This window comes from Diospyros lotus, chromosome 12 (genome assembly GCF_014633365.1).
Source record: "Diospyros lotus cultivar Yz01 chromosome 12, ASM1463336v1, whole genome shotgun sequence".
Taxonomy (NCBI): domain Eukaryota; kingdom Viridiplantae; phylum Streptophyta; class Magnoliopsida; order Ericales; family Ebenaceae; genus Diospyros; species Diospyros lotus.
This window is the reverse complement of record NC_068349.1, coordinates 10,028,437-10,048,162: the sequence shown is the minus strand read 5'-3', so window position 1 is coordinate 10,048,162 and position 19,726 is coordinate 10,028,437. Positions and strand designations below refer to the sequence as shown.

Below are 19,726 nucleotides of genomic sequence, written 5' to 3'. Positions count from 1 at the left end.
GGTGACCATGGCTGTTCCCATGGCCACCTCTTTCTATATATATATATGTGTGTGTAATTATATTTCTGTGTCTGATTGTATATGTGTTTTTATATATGGGTTTAGGGGTTCCCCTGATGACGATGGCAGCATTGCGGTCGTCGTCAGTCACGAAAGATGGTTGCGGCCATGGTGGGCGACAACAACTGTCATGTCTATGTGTATATATATAGGGGTGTGTGAGTGTATGTATATATATGTGTGTGTTTGTATGTATATTCGGGGGAAAGAGAGGGAGATGGGTGTGAGAGAGATAGGTATGGCTGTGGGGTTGTTGAGAGAGATGCGTGGATGATTTTGTTACATTATTATAATGGAATATAATATTTATTTTTGAAAAAAAATTATAGTTTGCCAGTTGGGTCGCAAATAGTTGTGTTAATTTTAATCATCAATTATAAATTTGTTGTTGATGTTAACCACGCAACTTATTGTTGTTGTGTAGTTAATTTGATATTAGAGATATTTTGATAAAAAAAAATTCCTTATTTTGTATTTATCATATGCATTAATAAATACATAAAAATTTATAAATGGATCCAAAAAAATTTAACAAATAATCTGATAGAAATATTAGAATGTTTTCTATCCTTGTATTGACTATTCTATATATTAGTTCATAAAATATTCAAAATTTATTTTAATATAATCTTATTTTACTCATTTGAACAAACGCTACCTAAATGAAAAGATCTCAAAGGAGCTCACACCTATTTATAACCCTCAATTATGTGTTCAAATGACCAAATTATCTCTTTTGATCTTTATTTACAATTTTTATAATGTACATCTCTTATCTTTGTTCAACAAATTAAATAGAAAAATATTATTGATACATCATTGTGTATACCTTGGATTACATAATGATGTACCAATGTCTAAAATGCCTTCAAGCAAAGCGTTGAGACGTAATAAGATAAGGGGATATGTATGCATTTATGTGCCTTGTGTAACCTAAAGTGTACATAAATGATGTACAAATAACATAACCCAATTAGGTAAAGATATAAACTCTCATAATCAACTAACAAGGTTTTTTTTTTAATTTATAAATATCTACAATTTACAAAATCTACTTTGATTCTATTAGCTTCAATGGACGATGTTAGGTATTTTATTTGTTGTTGAATTCAGGTGATGGATTACAGAGCTTTGAGAGAGGTTGTATTCTATTATATTAATTTGTTGTTGAATTCGGCCTAGATATTTTATTTGTTTTATAGGTTTTTGGTCTAAATTATGGTTCCAACTATTTAAGGTACTTGGTTGATTTAATTGAATTCTTAATTTTTACGTCATAAGATGGTTTCGAGAGGGCAGATAAAGAATTGATTGTAGTTTAGAATAAGAAGAGACCGTGCCCCAAATTTGCGTACAAACCCTCGAGTCCACTCACTGTGTTGTCCGGGTCGACTCAGTCTGATCGGGAAGCGAGCCGAAACCCAAATCCAAGCATCCACGTAAATTCTACAGTTAAAAGAGTGGCGGAACGGAAAGAGACAGAATGGGGGATTGGAAATCGAACGAAGATCGAACAGGGAAAGGGGGGTTCTGCTCTTAGCTTGTTGCTTAAGCCCCTGAGACGAAACCAATCGAATGGACTTCTCGGAGCAAGACGTGGACTTGTTCGGAGAAGATTCCGAGAGCGACGACAATGAACCACAGCCACAACCCAAAAAAGAAGAGCGGACTCGCCAATCCTCCTCGTCTTCCTCCTCATCCTCGGCCTCTTCTTCCTCTGCTTCGACCTCTGATCGGAGTGGCGGCGAGAGCAGTGGCAGCGACAGTGGCAGCGGCAGCGCCTCCGTCAGCCGCGGAGACGACGACGACGAAGACGGAGAAGAAGATAATGGTGAAGTGAGATCGAGTTTTTATTCTGAGAACAAAGATAAAGATCTGTTTGGGTCTGATAATGAGGATTATTGTAAAACCCCTGCAACTAGTCCTTATCTCGTGCCCGGTGAGCTCTTTTTCCATCCTTGATTTCTGTTTGGGGTTTGTAATTAGAATATACTTTGAATTTGGGGCTTTCAGTATTGGTTTCTGGCAGTTTCTGATAACTGTCCCACTGTCTAGCTGACTATGTGCGTTAATCATTGTGGTGTTGAAATTATGACCAGTTCATTTTTTTTTTAATTAAATTCGGGTTCTGTGGATTCTCTTGGACTATATTCGGACTTAGGATTTTGGTGGGAAGAAAAGAAAAAGGAAAGAAAACGAAGCCAGCGAAGTTAAATATATTTGTTTATGCCAGAAAAAGGATTTAATTTTGGGGATTGATCATGCATTAGTGCTTTCATTTCCTGTTTGGTTAGGGCTTAGTGCTGGGATATTGTCTTATGTGCAGCACTATTTTGCGGTTGGCTAGGAAGTTGAGACGTCTTAAAGAGGACCTGGAAAGATGGAAAAAATAGATGTTTTATAAGGTTAATTACAAGATAGATAATTTGTTCGAAGGAATCAGGGTTATTGATGAAAAATAAGGTTATTACTCTTTAAACTGCTTATTAGAAGGCTGAAAGATTGATTAGAAACATGAAGTGACTGGGCTCTGGCCTAGGAAGAAGTTTGCTGGGGCAGAAATCTAGCATTTTTAGCAGGAGATAATACTATTAGGTTATTTCGTAATGAAATAGCAAATTCCATGGAAGAAACAATCCTATTAGCAAGTTAGTTATTGATGGGTTGAAGGTAGTCAGTGAGGACCGGGGAGGATGCAGCTATGATAAACAGACTACTTTGAGAGGTTTCGTACAGAGGTGAGTTTGGGACCCCTTGCTCATGGTTTGGACTTCAAAATTTCAAAGGCATTAGTGAAATGTAAAGGAATTGGTTGGAAGGGACTTTCTACGTTGAAGAGGTGTTGGGAGCTGTTAATTGCTTGAAGGGTGCTTTTTACCTTTTACCTAAAGTATAAGACAAATTGAAGAGGGGGGGGGGGGGGGGGGGGGATTTTGTGGGGGAGGAACTTGAATAAAACGGAAAAGCATTCCTACCTGAATATGGGATAAATGTTTCTAGCTGTACTTTTACTTTCGAATTATACTTGCCTACCCGCTTTTTTTATTGACTGGTTCTTCCTGTTGCCTCAGAACCAATGGTTCCACTTCTCTCTAATGGGTGATGAGTAGGCAATATCGGCACTAAACTCATTGTAGAGAAAACCGAGCTATTGGGATTTCTGGAGAGTAGTCCACTTTAAGGAAAAGGCTTTCTACTTTTTACCTTTTCCCTAAAGTGTAAGACAAAGTGGGAGGGCATTTTTTGGGCACCTCATTTATTGCCTTTATTCATAAGAAAGGAGGATTTGAGAAGTTGGACTTTAAACCTGTTATTCTAGTGAGGCGTGCTTATAGAATTCTTTTGAAAACTGTTCCTGCAATCCTGCTATGAGAAGTGACAAGGGAGTCCACTCACCAAGCTCAAAATGTTTGGAATTGGTTCTCATGTGAATCTCTCTGAATATCTTGGCTTTGAAGCTTCAGCTTAGGCCCTTTCTTACTATCTTAGGTCCCAATTTTACTCTTTAACTCATTGGGGGTCTCATCTCCACTTTGCACCAGCGAGCAACTCTCTTGCCTTAAGTCTCAGTATCAAACTAATCAAAAGTTCTATATGAATTGCTGACTCCTAATTGTTGATAGCTTCAAGCTTCCAATTGACAGTTCAACTCAAGCTTTGGCTTCTGGGTATTTCTATGCATATGGTTGACAATCCTTAGTCATCTGTCTACTGGTCATGATCCCTAGCCCACTGACTGTCAGTAGACTATCCTTTTGTCGACAGTTTATTAGGAACCTCTTGGTTTATCGGTCAACCCCCAACGGTTAGTTTTGGCACATTCACTGTTGGCCCATGTTCCAACGTATGGGCGGGCAGGGCATGGCCCTTTGTGAGCCATGGGTCAGGCGGGCCCATGCCTTAATCCTTTGGTCTGATGCAGGCCAACTTCAGGCCATAGGCTTGGCTTGGTACTGTAGTAGTGGGGCTGGCTGTGCTGGCTGATTGGTCACTGGCCCGCATTACATCTTATAGGGTGTTCTTTCCTTAAACAATCACCCTGCAAAAACTAAAAAGAAAATGAAAGAGAGGTCATGTTAGTTGTTCATCTAATTGTTTCACATTGAATGTGTCTTCCTGAAAGCATGATTTTTGCATTAATATGCTGATGGCATCCCCCCCCCCCCCCCTCTCTCTCTCTCTCTCTGTCTATACATATATATATATATATACCCCTATAAATCTAACCACATCTGAAATTTCCTATCATCATTTGGCTTAATTTTTAATTTTTTCTTACAGTTTTGCCTGCCATTAGAAATCCTAACAACCATCCAAGAGGGGGTTTTGGGCGTGGTCGTTGGCAAAATGATAGAGGTGCCGGCCTCCTTCCTCGACCTGGACCTTATCCTCAAAGGCAGAACTTCGGTTCTGGCTCAAAATTTTTTAATGGTCGGCATGATGAACGTTTTGTTTCTGAGCTCAAGCTTTCAAAAAGTGAAGAAACATTAGCAAGGAAATGTGTACCTATTCAAGAGGTATAGAATTTGTGGCTTTCACTCTTTTCTTGTTTTCTGAATTATGAACTGCTTGCAGGACTTCCATACAATGATGTGCTAATAACATTGATACTAGATCTATATATCTCCGTTGAACATGTTCTGCACATTCAATCAACAGCACCATATCTGATGGTGCTACATGTGTTAACAAGAAAGAGAAGTAAATAGCAGTACAGGTAGTCCTAGATTGAATTTGAATGGTCTAGTAGTTTCATTTTTGGCCTTTAGATCTTCTATTAAATATGAGTAAGATGCTGGTACATAAGAACCACAAATGTGGGTTGCAAAAATCCATTTCTGCTGATGGTTACACCTAAATATGCTATGTCTTGTCTTTTCACTTACTGATGTCTGGTGTCTCATGCATCTTGATTCACACACCATGCAATAGCCAAGCGAACTTGCTTCCTACAGTCGGGTAGAAGGTGGAGATGTCTACTTTGATGAGCGGAGCTTGGTAAGCTTCCAGAGCCTTGTCTCCCTGTATTTTATGCCCCTGATTTATTCTATTCGTAGGTTCTCTAATCTCATCGTGATTGTTAGATCATTTATATCACTCTGCATTGTACATTATTAGAGGCTCTTCAAGCGTCTTATTACCGAAGACATAGGCGCTGACCTGAATGAAGGTTTTGATACGTACGTTGAGAAGAAAGGTACGCCATAGAACAATGGCAAAAAAGACTACACAAGAATGGAAACAATAAGCTGCTTAAGTTTAGTACAAAGACTGACCTATTTTCTCTCTTTCAGACTTGGGCTCCCAGGGTTTTGGTGATCTACTTGCTTGTATAAGAAATAAAAACATCCCACTGCAGAATATTCACTTTGTGGTAAGAATTGTTGCTGCATTGTAGTATTCATGTGCCCAGCTGTATTTGTTACGCCTTTCAAGATGATCTGTTTTTAACCTTTTCTCCCTCTCTGCTTTGTCATTGTCAGACTTATCGTAACAACCTCAATAAGGTAAATGCTAATCCTTTTGAATGGTACTTGTCATGTGCCATTCATATTTTAATTCAAGAGTGCCATCTCTTCAACTAAACATGTCTATTCATTGGAAACGGACATAATATTTTTATTTGTAAAGACTTTATTGTTGAGCAAGTACATGCTTTCTATTTCTGATAACCTGGCTTACCATTTACTTAATATTTTTATTCTCTTACTGGCCTACCAGAGGGTAGTTTAAGTATTTATCTTGTTTATCTCGTTTATCTACAGATATTGGCCACTGCTTATATCCGTCATGAACCTTGGGAGATGGGGGTTCATAAAAGGAATGGGGTTGTTTATCTTGATGTGCATAAATTACCAGAAAGACCACAAAGTGAGCTGGAACGACGGAGGTATTAAACACAATATATATGTATTTCATTAACCTAGCTGGTAAAATTGACCTCCAATGGAGAGCCCTTTAATACCTGCTCCCCCTGTCCCAACTGCCATGATCTTTTTCTTATGATCTTTATCATATATCTATCCTGATGGTGTAACATGTGAGGCTTTAGGGTTAGGCATTTTGTCTGTGTCTCATTATAATAAAAGGCTTTATTTTGTTTCCTCAAGGCTCTTCTTGGTTATGGAAAATAAATTTCTGGGATCTTTCTTGGAAAATGTTTTTTGGCAAGAAAAAAAAATTCCCTTCCCATCTTTCTGAGGTTAAGTTAATTTTTACATTGGACAATCTTTACACCTTTTTTAGATAAAGTATAAGAGTAAATATTATCTTCACCTTTGATTGATTCTTTTAGGGTTCTAGATAATGGGACAAGAAAGAGTGGGAAGAAACAAAGAACTAAAAATGTAGTGAATTAGGATAAATTAATGGGGGGAGACAGATTGAGATAAAGTTAAACATTTGGATAAGTTTTTTCCATTCTCTTAATCACAGGAAACAACTTGAGGATTAAAATCCGGACTGATCAAGGCTCAATGTTAAAAAATTGGGGCAAGGTATTGCATTTAGAAAGTTTTTACTAAATTGATATGGTAAAAGAACCTAAAAGGTTGTGGAAAAATGCTCTGGCACTTTTGGTTAGAAGAGAAAGAGGGAGATGGATTGAAATTTTTGTACAGTGATTTATTTCCGTTGACCAACTGAACTTTTGAGGATTTTCACCTCCTTATTTAGGTTTTTTTTTGAAATAATGCTTTAATAGAGTTCTGAACATATAGAAACATTTCATTTTTTTTAAGTAAAATATATAAACTTTTTGTTGGTATTCTGTGAATAGTGCTCTGCTTGATTGTTACAATTTTGAGTTCGTCCTGATAACATCCTTTGATTGTCTTGCAATTGTGTTTGTTGAATTAGATGTTATTGGGGATATTGTTTTGAAACCCTTGCCACTGAAGATCCAAGAAGAGCTGATGGAGAAGGGATACATCATATTGATGCCAATGTTGAGTTTTGTTCTGTAATTAAAACCAAACTGGGAGCTCACCGTATTCTGATGGGGGCAGAAATGGATTGCTGTGATTCAACTGATGATGGGAAGAGGTTTTATGTGGAATTAAAGACAAGTAGAGAGGTTGACTTGCTCTTTTTCATCTTTAGTTTTCCAAATTTTTGACTTACTCTGGTTTTTATTTATTTATTTATTTTTATTTTTATTTTGGAATGTACAGTTGGCTTATCACACTGAGGAAAAATTTGAGAGGGAGAAATTGCTCAAGTTCTGGGTAAGCAATTTTTCCTACAGTGATCAGGCTTTCATCTTTTCCTTCTTTTTTACCCATTTTTGGATACATATTTCCTTTTGTCATTGGCAGTCATTATCTTTTCTTTATTTAGCATTTAAATACCCGAGTATGCCTTAATCTATGATAGCTTGATGAGTTTCAGGTAACTATTAATTCTAGATATGACAGTTTGATGCAATCATATGTGCATGCAGGGATTGATTTTTAAACCTGACAATTGCTAATTCAGCCTTTTCCTTCCCTCCTTACAGTCTTACGTATTAGTTTCTTGTAGTTTTATATAAATGATCTCATTGAAATTTGCTTCTTATTCTTGTGTTAAGGAATAGCATAGTAACTGATATCCTTTTCTAGGACAGTTACTAGTTATGGAATAGTAGTTTTTTATGCCTTGTGAGTAGGCGTCTTCTTTTTCCCCCCCTCTCTTCATCCCTCTTAAGTTCACACTTGCTGTCAAAGTTTCATTCAGTTTATGGAATGCTATTACTTGAATTTTTATCATGGGATTTGCTTGACTGATCCCCATGCGAAGATAATGTGTTGGATTTTTTGTTGCAGATCCAATCATTCTTAGCTGGTGTTCCTTACATTGTCATTGGGTTTAGGTAAAATACTTTACTTATCATTAGTTCTTATGCTTTCATTATCATTCAAACTTTATTTATTTTTTATTTTTTATTTTTTTGGGGGGGGGGGGGGGGGGTGATCTCTCTCTTTGTTGATGTGTCGCCTTGATGTAGGGATGATGCAGGTCGGCTTGTTCGTACAGAGAGACTAAGAACCAAAGATATAACACAAAGAGTAAAAATGAAGAACTATTGGCAGGTATGCTTTAATTTTGGCTAGCCATGATTAGTATGCAGCAATATACTGCTTAATCCCTAGGACTCAGCATCATGGGCATTATGTGGGATGATGAAAAACTGATAATCAATTGACTTTCATAAAAAAAAAGAAAAGAAAAGAAAAAGGGAAAGCCATCAAATGATTATCAATCATCCTACGAAGCAAAGTGAAACTCCTATTTAGCTAAGTTGATAACATGCCATTAAACAATGAATTCTGCTGTAAACTTCAGATGATAATTATGAACCGCACAATGAAGTATAACTTGGTGAAGATATTTGATAGTTACAGTGAGAAAAAAAGGAAAAGGGTAGAGAAAGGCCTGGACTTAAGGACTGAAAGTGAGAGTAATAAAGAAGATGAAGCCAGAAGATTTAAGTAATTCAATTATCGAACATGTTCAGAAACTGTGAATCTGTAAGGTTTTTTAAATTTCTACAGAAAGAGAAGAAAAGAAAGGATAAGAATTAACTGGTGAATTGAGAAATAGAAACAGTTTTGGATCTTAGTGGAAGGCAACGAGACTTTTTGAACCAGGGAATTCAGTAAGCCTTATCAAATGTCTTGAGGACTTCTAGTTGCTTGAAGAAAAAGAAGTGAACAAAAAGGATGGAATCCAAAACATTAGAAGAGGGATGCTCTCATGTTAGGAGTGGAAGAAGCAGCCAAAAGGACCTGTGCAGAAAGGAATGCTCTGGTGTTTATAGGGCTCCAATCTAGCATCCACTCCAAGCACTTCCATATTCTCATGTCCAGATTCAAGTGTCCACTTGTCGTTTTACTCAAGGCTTGATCTCCTTTGACCCTTGTAAATTGTGGAGCCTCATGCACTAGGGATGCTCTAACTAGCTGCATAAATGTTATCGCATAAGTGATATGGGTATCCCCGATATGAGGTGCTCTAAATATGCAACCCCCAGAGCATTAGAAGAGAACTAATTTTATTTCTAAAAAATATAATATGAAATAAATAAAATAAATGTTGATCTGTCTTCTTGCCAAGGTGTGGGCCATTAACCATTTGTTATTTTAAGTTTTTAACTACAAGGGCTTGTATTTCCATTTTCCACCTTGTTCTTTGTTCAGAATCAATTATTTTGAATGCTTCACTAGTTAAAAAAATTATTCTAGTTATAAATTATTATTCTATTCATATTCAATTGTCACACACAGATGGCATCAACTGCCTAGGTTATTGACTGATTACCCAGTTTATTACTGGTCAGTGCCTGTTTGGCCTTACTGTTGGGCGGTTTGAAAGCACTTTTTAATTTAAGTGTATTTACACATTCTTAATGGTGTTTGGTCAACCAAAAAAAAAAAAAATAAAAGAAGAGAAAAGTGCTGTTGTATACAGCAGAATCCATTTTTCTACTGTAGAGAAGCTTGAATTGGAATTTCTTGCAAAAGCAAGATTCGTAAGAGCAGAAATTTCACGGCAATTTTAGAATTGATATCACTATGTCTTGATTTGTTAAATATTGGGGCTTGGCAGGGAGGAGTGTGCCTGGCATTTGCTGACGAGGTGTTATGCTGGCTCTATGGGACGGTCAAAGAGAGTGAGATACTAACCTTCATAACTGATTTCTTTTTGTCTCCGGCATCTTGGGTGCTGAGAGTAAAAACAAAGAAGGCCATGGAATTCTGAATCTTGCAACAGATCTCACCAGTTGCCAGAGTCAGATTTTTGTGTGATCCTTCCATGTTGGTTATCTGGGCAATAAGTCCATAGAGCAATATATGTTGGAAATAATTAGTGTTGAATGATTTTGCTTCAGATGAAGACTACATATTGCAGTTTGCTCCACCCTTCAACCGTTTGGAGCTTCTACAAGCACAATCTTGTCCAGATGTTATTACCAACCATGTTGAGCTATATAATAATAGATAAAGAAACCCGGCAAATTGTAAGTTATAATTATGAATTGAGAGAAAGAATGTGGAAGAGGGTGCTTAGGAATAATTTAGACTACGGGAAATTAGTTATTCTTTTCTTCCTTCTTTTGGTAACTCTTGAAGATGCAAGATGCTCTCATTCGATTGCGTGTTGAAGCCACAGCCAGTTGGTTGTGGCCAGCAATCTGATTGTCAATTTTTTGGAGAGAGAGATGGAAGGAAAAAGAAGGGTGGGGGTGGTTCCCAAATGTAAAAGGTTCACTGCGCTCATTGTTTGAAGAAATTAGAGATTTTGTTCTTCTTTTATTTTTTCCAGTTTGGTATCTACTTTGGTTATTAAAGCTATTACCACTGCTTATGCTACTTACATTTTCATTGTGTATGTTTTCGTTTATACGTGAAATGTTTGTAAGCATCCCTCTCGTCAGGATTGATTCTGAAATGCTTATGTAGATTGCCAGCTTTATGTCGGAACAGATGCATTTTTCTGGTTACTTCAAATATTTACTATAATTTCCATTCTCCATCTGATTTTCCTTAAGAAAATTTGTGTAAATTGAGCACTCTTTAAACTGGGTTATGCCCGTCTCTGATTTGAATGTTCCATCTATGCATGCCAAGAGTATTTTCCATTCTTCTTGAGTTCTAAATCCAAGAAGCATTAAGCTATGTGATGCTTATCTATGAGCTCTATGGCATGTCGTATAGCTATATTAGATACTGTGCTTCCTGTGCTTGGACAATCGCTTTTTAATTTATAAAAATATTGATTAATAAACTCGTACAATTTCCATATTCTCTGTTATCCCTAACCCGATCCGCAAGAAAAACAAAATGTTCGTCTTGTTTCTCACTTGATGCTCAAGAAAAAAAATTTGAAAGAAAAGAAAAGTGCGTACAATCGAATCAAAAGAAGACAGAGAGTGATGGCCACTCTCAACTGCACGCAGCTTTCCTTCTCGTTGAAATGGCAAAACCAATCAAGTTTGAGGCATAAGTAATGTCTATAAATTAAGGGTGATGTAGTTCACAATTCCTTCAACCAAAGCTCCATTCTGATAAGAGAAAATGGAAGCCTGGCTTTCTGTTGCTGTGTGCTAGTGTGAGAGTTGTTCATGCCTTTTGGTGGCGACCCAAAAGCTTGGAGAAGCAATTGAGGCAGCAAGGAATCAGGGGGAAGCTCCTACGCACCCTTATATTATATGGCGACAAGAAAGAAATAAAGAGGCTCCACAAGGACGCTTGGTCCGAGCCAATGCATTCCCTCAACCACCCGATTTCCCCTCACCTCTCCCCCTTTCTTCCACCGCATGGTGCAAAAATATGGCAACCAAAATATGTCTCCCCTCTCTTCCGTTCCATTGGACGGACTGTAGTTATACTCTTCCAAATTTGAATTATGATACTTGGTACGATTGAATAGGGTAAAATTAGTATGAGCAGGGGTTGAGAAATTAGACTGATTTTTATTATTATTATTATTATTAACAAGGAGAGTGTTATGAACAGAAAAAGTTTCACTAAGTTGGCACGGAACAATACCCAGATTGATACTGGGGACTAGCAGACCCAGAGCTCAAGAGGTAAAATGATGATTTTGGAAAGCCACGGTAAACCCTCTTGTGAACCTTCTAACACTAGGAGTCTCTCCACCTTGGAAGGTGAGCAATGGGCCAAACGAGGTGCTGAGGCTGTATGTATCCACCACTCACAGCTCTATAAGGGCACACTTTAAAGAGGACCAAGACTCGGGAGCATCTCAATTCCTGGAGCCTGCAGGGGTTGAAGTTTGCCTGCCTGCCCATATTACTATTGCGTTACGATTCAAGCCAAGAGAGGTTTGCAGAAAGGGTGGGTCTCAAAGCAAAGGCATCATCAAAACATCATACAAATCCAGTGCCCTTCTACCCCATTCGTCTGGGGCCCAAGATTCTGTCTGGGCCGAAGCTTTGCAATGATAAAAACTAAGTCGGCTTGTAGAACATTTTGTGCCCAAACAAATAAGACTTTCCCACCTGCCCAAACTATTATTCCAACTATGGGAAATGCCAAAAATGATAGCCCAATGGAGTAAAAGGATAGGATAAAGTTTGTAAAATTTTTTGGATTCCAAATTGGCTTAGGCATTAGTATTTTTGTAAATATTTAGTATTAATTAAACTAATAAAGACAAATGCAACACTTAAATCGGCACATAAATAAATTTAAAAATTTATTGAATTCGCCAATTATTATCTCAAAAAATAATTACATGATTGAGGTTCACAATTAGTCTTCATTATAAAAATTAATATAAGAGTAATTTAGTTTTTTGATGTCATAACCTAGAGTTTCAACTTCAAGTCCTATTATAGTAAAGGATTTTAAATTTTTTTATCCAATTTATTATTAGTTTTAAGAAAATTATATAACAATTATAATTTAATAATTATTATGATAATGTAATTAAAATTAAAATGTAAGTATACTAAAACAAAATTAAAAGAAAAATTATTCCGAAATAATTTCTCCAAAACATTCCCCCAAGTAAACCGAGCGAGTTGTCCCGCCGGTGCCTCCCCTACAATGCGTGCGGACTCTCTCTCTCTCTCTCTCTTAACTCACAGCTGTTTTGTATTATTCCGATCATCAGACCGCAAAACGACGAGAGCGAGAGGTAGAAAAAACCTAATTTCTGTTTCCCGTCACCTAAAATCTAGGGTTCTTTCGGTTGCCGTGAGAGGTTAATCGATCGCCGCGTATATATAGAGAGATATTGGATGTATAGGGAGAGGGGAGCGCTTCGCGCATCGTCGAGGTTGGAGATGGGCGCTCCCGTTGTTGATCGGAAGCGGATCAACGATGCCCTTGACAAGCACTTGGAGCGATCCTCTCCCTCCACTTCTGCTAGGCCTTCTTTCAACCCGAAGGATAAAGATCATCGCTTCTCCTTATTAACCGCAGCCGCCGCCAAGCCACCGTCTGATCACAGGGACTCTCGCTCCGCGTCTTTGCCTGACAACAAACTCTCTGCTGGTCATTCCCTTCCCTACTCTCCATCCATATATATCTGTGTATGTTTACCTTAGGAGGCCTTGAAGTTGCAATTGCTTGTTTGTTAATTATGTAGGTGATGATGTGGTTGCTTCTTGACAGTTGTGTAGCTTTAATGGTGTTTGAGCATTCCGTGTAAATAGTTTAGTGTGTGCGGTGGGAATAAACTTGGATCACTTGGGTTGCAGTGAGCAGTTAGTGTGCTTTATCGCTCTTCCAATTTTGTTTGCATAACGTTTAAATTTTGTCCCATAAAAAAAAAGTTCAAAGTTTGCCCATGGATTTAGCAGCTTAAGGTGTCTCCTTTTCTCCTTTCCTTTTATTTTATTTTATCTTTTTTTTTTTTGGTGTTTGGGGTGGGGGGAGGCGGTGGAATGCTGGAGGGGAAGTTGAATCTTGGAGTAACATTATGTTGGTTTAATTACTAACTCTACAAGAGCTTAGGATCCTAGTTGGATTAGCAGATGTAGTGTAATATTCCAAATCTATCAATGAGTTTTCTTATACACTATCTCTCTTGAGAGTTGAGACTCACTGCCATTTTAGATTTTATCAATAGGTTTCCCTCTATTATCTCCTTAGAACAATGAATACGTTTTAATTGAGTTGCAGCACCAATTTAGCTGTTATCAATGGGTTTCCTTCATTAATAATAAATCATAAATAGAGAAATGCCATAAGGAGGAACTTTTACAAGAGAATAAGTGATAAGAAAGGGAGTTAAATAGAGAGGTCAAAAAGAGTGCCCTCCCCAACCAAAAAGTAAGTTACGAGTATGGTTCCCGTTAAATATGAATAGAATGTTCTATACCGTCAAAAGGTTTCCATTCTTGTATGCATTTTATATGACGTCACCAGAGAGAGAGAGAGAGAGGCATGCAAATATTCAATGTTTTGCCTTACAAGAACATGAAGTCCACATTACAGTAAGATAACATATGGAACACCAAAAGATAGAACAAAATTGGAATTACTACTCCTATGTTATGCTTCCAGCCACTAGAGAAAGAAGAATATGTTAGATCAAGTAGAATGACAATTCCATAGGGGGGGGGGGGGTGAATTGGGAAATTAAGTATTTTTAGAACTTCTAACAAAATGGACGGTTTTGAGCAATTTTTAATTAAACAGATTTCTTTTTGAAAAGTGAAAATCTTTCAAGAAGTTTTGAGATTCCTTTTTCTTATGGAAGAAAAAGGGAGAGATGTAAGTTTTGAGAACTTTGAGAGGGAAAGATGTGATCCCTCCCCAAGTTCTCTCTCTCTCTCTCTCTCTCTCTCTCTGTTGCTACAGAATTTTCTACTCCACCTATTTTTCTCACATAATGGAAGGACAACCAATGTAAAACTTGTTAGGTCAAACAAACATGAATGCTAAACCACTGAAAATCATTGGGACATAACCCTTCATAGCGATGTGCTACACCACTTGTATGCAGTGACAAATGAGCTAGAATTGTCGTATCAGTGTCTAGATGTAGTGTCAAATTTTCAAGGATTCTTGCATTTCCATGGATGAATGTGAGTAGCCCAGGATCATAGATTAAGGATTGGATCATGGAATATTGGTATTTTGATAGGAAAATCTATGGATGTGGTGGATGTAATGATTAGGAGAAAAATTAATACTATGTGCCTCCAAGAGCAAGATGGGTAGTGTCACAACTCCAATGTGACAATGAGAACACCCTTCTAATTCAGTGTGAATTAGAGAGTGCAATAGCGATTATGGAGAAGAAGAAGAAGGTAAAGAGAGATTGGAATTAGAGGTAGAGTAGAGAAAACAGAGAGAGAGATGAAAATAGAGAGAAAAGTTAGGATTTCTTGTGGATTTTTGCATCCCTCTACAAGCAGATTCTAGAGGATATTTATACCTCTAGCTTGGGTGCTGCCACAACAGATCTCCACCCCAATAACAAACTATTTTGTCTTTTTCCCAGGCCTCTTTACACGTGGCCTCCCCTATGAAATATCTCTAACAACACCCCCTACAGCTGTAATATTCAAACCAACACAAATACATAAAGTAAATAAAGACATAACAACATAACATAAAAGAAATGAATAAGGAGACTGTGAAAATTGTAAATGGGGCTGCCAATGTCATGCCAAGATCTTCGTGTGTGACAAGTAGGAGATAGGGCTAAAATATTGACAAAATCTGGATATAAACTTTGGTACTCAGGGAAGGATTGGACAAAGAATGTAGTGGGGATTATTATGGATAAGATTTTAAAGGTTGGGATGGTGGATGTAAAGAGAGTAGGAGATAGGATTATTGCAACTAAAATTGTCACAGTAGAAGAAGCTATGAATGTTAATAGTACATAGAAACTATGAATCAGGTAGTGGGGTAGTGGATGTAAACTATGGATATTATTGTCATAGGATTATTGCAGCCCTATTTTGTCGTCTTTGTTTTGTGTGTTCTGAATTGCAGTAACCTTCTCATCCTACATTAGATTTGCCTCACATTCCACAATTCAATCTCTTTTGCCACATTCTTTTTCTTACAAATAACTTGTTTTTGATCTTTTGAATCCCACCATTTGATTCTTGGACTTTACTTCTTATTAGTCTTCCACCATTTTTAATATGAAAGTCGAGGACAATAAGTGTGTGTTGAGTGGTTAGGCACTCCTGTAGTGTAACTTACAATCCTTACAATACAAGCAATCCTTTGTCTCATAAGAAGTCTATCTGGGTAGTCAATAAGCAAATTTATATGCAATCAAATATTCTTCTCATTTATTGATTCTACTATTAGTTATGATGAGATCATATGCCATGGTAAAATCCACAATAATTTTACTTCTTTCTTCAAAATCATGAATACAACTCTATGACCATCCTGATCACCTCCTACAGTTATCTTCTCTCTCTTATGTACTCCTTGTAATGTCTCTAAATACTTTTAAAACTTCCCTTTTCTCTTTAGTCTCTTTTCCTAACCTGGCTTGTGGTACATATGCATTAATAATATTTAATGTCTCTTCTCCTAAAACAGCTTCAACAGTGATAATCCCGTCTCCTGATCTCTTTACTCCTTTAGCGTCTTATGTGTAATAATCCCCATTCCATTTATTGTAAGATTTTCCCCAAGTACTTAAGTTTTATTCTGAGTCAACCAGCATTTTAGCCTTCTCACCAAACAGTACCATCCCACAGAGGTAAATAATATTGATTATTCTCCTAATATCACATTCACTGCCTTTGTAGTTTTTTCTTTCAAGGTTCTAATGTTCTATAATACAATCCTATTTTCTGTTCCTGTGGCTTGTGTTGAGTCCTTCCTGCATTCATGATATTCTTCGATTGGGTTTAAATTGAATACTTACCTTCTGTTATTTGTCTAGTAAGTGTGACCCACCTATCTACTTATTTGTGTAGGTTTCACTTCCCAAACAAAAGAACTTGAAAGGCCAAAAGGCTAGTTTAGTACCTAAAATATACGCCAAAGCTCAGTTTGGTACCTATGCTTTTTTTGGGGCCAATTTAGTACCCAAACAACAAAAACAGACTCAACTTGACTGTTTTTGCTGACATGGCTAATGGGATTCAGATCTCTATTTCCCATGCCAAATGTCTGTTAACTGGCTCCCTTTCTTTTTTTTGTTTTGTTTTGTAACTTTTGTTTTTTGGGCTGAGAACGGGCTTCCATTTTAACCCAACAGCGCCAGCAAAACTGATTGTTGGCTTTTTCTTCTTCCTGCTGGTTCAAAACAGTTCGTCGACTTCATCATCATCATCATCATCCATCTCTCTTTCTCTCTCTCTCTCTCTCACACACACACACGCGCACACATTTTCATTGCATGAGTTCTAAAATCGCCAGAACCCATTGTGTGATGGGTTCTGGAACGAACCTAGAACCCATTGTGCAGAATCCATCACACAATGGGTTTTGGAGTGTGCTCCAGAACCCATCAGGCCCAATAGGGGGTTAGAATAGGAAGAAGAAGATGAAGATGAAGGAGAAGAACAGCCAGTAGTCATGAGCCGCTGAGCACCACCGTGAAGAAGAAGAACAAATAGGCGTCCACCATCACTACCGCTGCCAGTTTTTTTTCCACTGTCTCCACTACAAGACTGCCACTCTGACCTTGTCTGATCTTCCTCCTCCCTCAGTGTATTTTAGCTGAGACCCCCAGTCCCAATTTCTTCTTCCTCCTTTGGTATCGCTGTGCTTTGATCTATTGCCGGCACAGTTGAGTTAACGGAATTGGATGACTGTTGATGGACGTTTGGCATGGCTCACGGATATCTGAATTCTGTTAGCCATGTCAGGAAGAACCATCAAGTTGAGTCTGTTTTTGTTGTTCAGGTACTAAATTGGCCCATATAAAGAATAGGTACCAAACTGAGCTGTAGCTTATACTTCGGGTACCAAACTAGCCTTTTGGCCACTTGAAATCCAAGTCTCATACCATTTAAACCATCTTGATTTTTGCCTGTGGAAATTCCAGAAGAATTTATGAGCTTTGATGTTTGATAGTACAGATGAGCACTTTATTCAGGGAAAGGATAAGGCATTATTTGAACATTGTATGCCATTTTCACATAAATAAAGAAAAAGAATTGCCTATTGGAGATGGAATCTAATGCATGGAGGGTGACTGCATCTTTGAAATTAATTTCATCTTTGAAGGGCCAATAATAATTAGAAGAAAATGACTGTTTAAGGGCATGATTCCATGGGTTGTGAAGAAAAGAACATATACATATATATATATTTCTGAAGTTAATACTGGATGTAGATCATTGGAGAATGTATGCAGGGCGTTTTGTGTGTGTTCGTGTTGAGAATTAGGGTTTTGTGAGTTTTGGCTTAACAAATTTTAGATTATTGAGAGAAGCAAAATTAATTAATGGATTAACAGTATATATGTCAATAAAATAGCCAACATTGTAAAGCTATACATAAAAATAATACTTGTAAAAAAATGTATGCATAAATGTCAACTTTCTCTTCAGTTTTTTATATAATATAGACATTTATGTGCTGTTTATATTAAGAGTGAGAAATTATTGTGCACATTTTATAGTTTAGGAAAAAGTATCAATAAAACAGCATAATATTTGTTTTATAAAGTAGTAAATTGAGTTTTGGTTGTTCATAAAATTAAAATGTTAAGGGAGGAAAGATTAATATATCATATCTGTATTTTGTTTTATTTTATAATTTATTTTTGAACTTTTTCTTAACTTCGTAAATTTGGTTTTTAATTTTTTATGTGTCTCCTCTATGGACACGTGTCTGAGAATTATAGAAAATTCAGAAAATAATAAGGTTTATTGGGATCAGTGTCCAATCTGTTCCAAAAGTGTCCAATAGAGTACTGAGAAAAAAGTATAGAAATATCAGCATTCTACATGACATGACAGTTAAATTTCCCCGAAGATTCTTTCTTATGTTTTCAAATTTTTTCTGGTTGGTTTTCCTGATGTACTTTTTATATGAATTACTCTCATCTTTGCTAATGTACTTCAGTTTCTCCTTATTGCAGAGGAATCTGAAACAGATAGTGAGGAATCAGATGTTAGTGGTTCTGATGGAGATGATACTTCTTGGATCTCATGGTTCTGCAATTTGCGTGGGAATGAGTTCTTTTGTGAAGTTGATGATGACTACATCCAAGATGATTTCAACCTCTGTGGTTTAAGCAATCAAGTTCCTTATTATGATTATGCATTAGATTTGATTTTGGATGTTGAATCCTCTCATGGTAAGCTTTATTTTTCTTAGAGTCCGTTCCAAGATGTTGAGTCCTCTCATGTTGTATATCCACATTTTTTTTTACTTCAAAAAAAAAAAAAAAATTTGTGCCTGTCTACATTTTTCTATATTCTAGTGTCTTATCTCATGAGGCTCTTTGGTAATGAGTTAATTGCACTTCATAATCATGCTTTTCACATATAAAGTATAAACTCCTCTTGACCACAGCCTCGAATTTGCCCTAAAGCCATTTATAATGGGTTAATTGCACTTCATAATTCCTGCAGTTGCTGACAAACTCCTTTTGAACTTTTGACTTCTAAAAGTTGACAGACAATCCTCGCACTTACAATCAAGTATCAATAAGTCCTCTATGATTTTGTTTTTCACAAATGTAACAAAAAATGTTGCAAGTGAAGCTCGCCATTTTCTATTTAGTTCACATCCTATCAAAAATGGCACCTACAGAAGAGGGGTGACATTGAATTAAAAATTGATAGAGTGTAAGGGGTTAACTGTCACCGATTTCTGGGATTGGAGAGATTGCTAGATGTAATTAATCCTTTAATAATTGAGAAGGATTTGTTTTGTGGACAGGGGGAAAATGGTGCAATTTACTGTGCTTCCAATACTGCCTAAACCTGGGGCATATGCAAGTGACCCTCAGACTGATTTATGGATCTTCTCCAACTGTTCTTTCTGTACTTTTTGGTGCTCTTGAACATGCTTCTCAATTTTAATTGTTACTCTAATCATTTAGTAATGAAAGTTGAGCAGGGACAGTAGTTTCTTTAGCCTCAAATAATAATGCTAATGATTGTTTGTGAGATCAACGTTGCCTTCTTCAATTTCAAATTCTCACTACGTATTGAAACAAATCCAAACTCCCAGGACTTATCCTAACTGATAGTGAATTTGCTAGCAGAATT

The 19,726-nt window shown here is 37.0% G+C and overlaps 2 protein-coding genes across 2 annotated transcripts in view; both read left to right on the top strand.

Annotated features, from left to right (window-relative positions):
• Positions 1-1,505: 1,505 nt before the first annotated feature.
• Positions 1,506-10,491, top strand: LOC127787179 (NAD-capped RNA hydrolase DXO1). Its single transcript, XM_052315086.1, has 13 exons — positions 1,506-1,999; positions 4,342-4,577; positions 4,993-5,058; positions 5,179-5,257; positions 5,355-5,434; positions 5,544-5,567; positions 5,826-5,950; positions 6,919-7,135; positions 7,233-7,286; positions 7,866-7,912; positions 8,048-8,132; positions 9,649-9,712; positions 9,932-10,491. The coding sequence occupies exons 1-13, from the start codon at positions 1,636-1,638 to the stop codon at positions 10,042-10,044; spliced, it is 1,554 nt and encodes a 517-aa protein (XP_052171046.1). The 5' UTR covers positions 1,506-1,635; the 3' UTR covers positions 10,045-10,491.
• A 2,096-nt stretch (positions 10,492-12,587) lies between these two features.
• The window catches only part of LOC127787032 (casein kinase II subunit beta-1-like), an 11,789-nt gene continuing 4,650 nt past the window's right edge, over positions 12,588-19,726 (top strand). Inside the window, exons 1-2 of the mRNA XM_052314870.1 lie at positions 12,588-13,064; positions 18,589-18,807. Coding sequence (XP_052170830.1) covers positions 12,809-13,064; positions 18,589-18,807 — 475 coding nt within the window. The 5' untranslated portion in view covers positions 12,588-12,808. The remainder of the gene's footprint in view (positions 13,065-18,588; positions 18,808-19,726) is intronic.

Bases quoted from the DNA above. Each gene is read 5' to 3' on its own strand.
- LOC127787179 (XM_052315086.1), top strand. From the start codon at position 1,636: ATGGACTTCTCGGAGCAAGACGTGGACTTGTTCGGAGAAGATTCCGAG. The intron at 5,435-5,543 runs GTAAGAATTGTT...TGTCATTGTCAG, and splicing joins TGCAGAATATTCACTTTGTG to ACTTATCGTAACAACCTCAA. The intron at 7,913-8,047 runs GTAAAATACTTT...GCCTTGATGTAG, and splicing joins TACATTGTCATTGGGTTTAG to GGATGATGCAGGTCGGCTTG.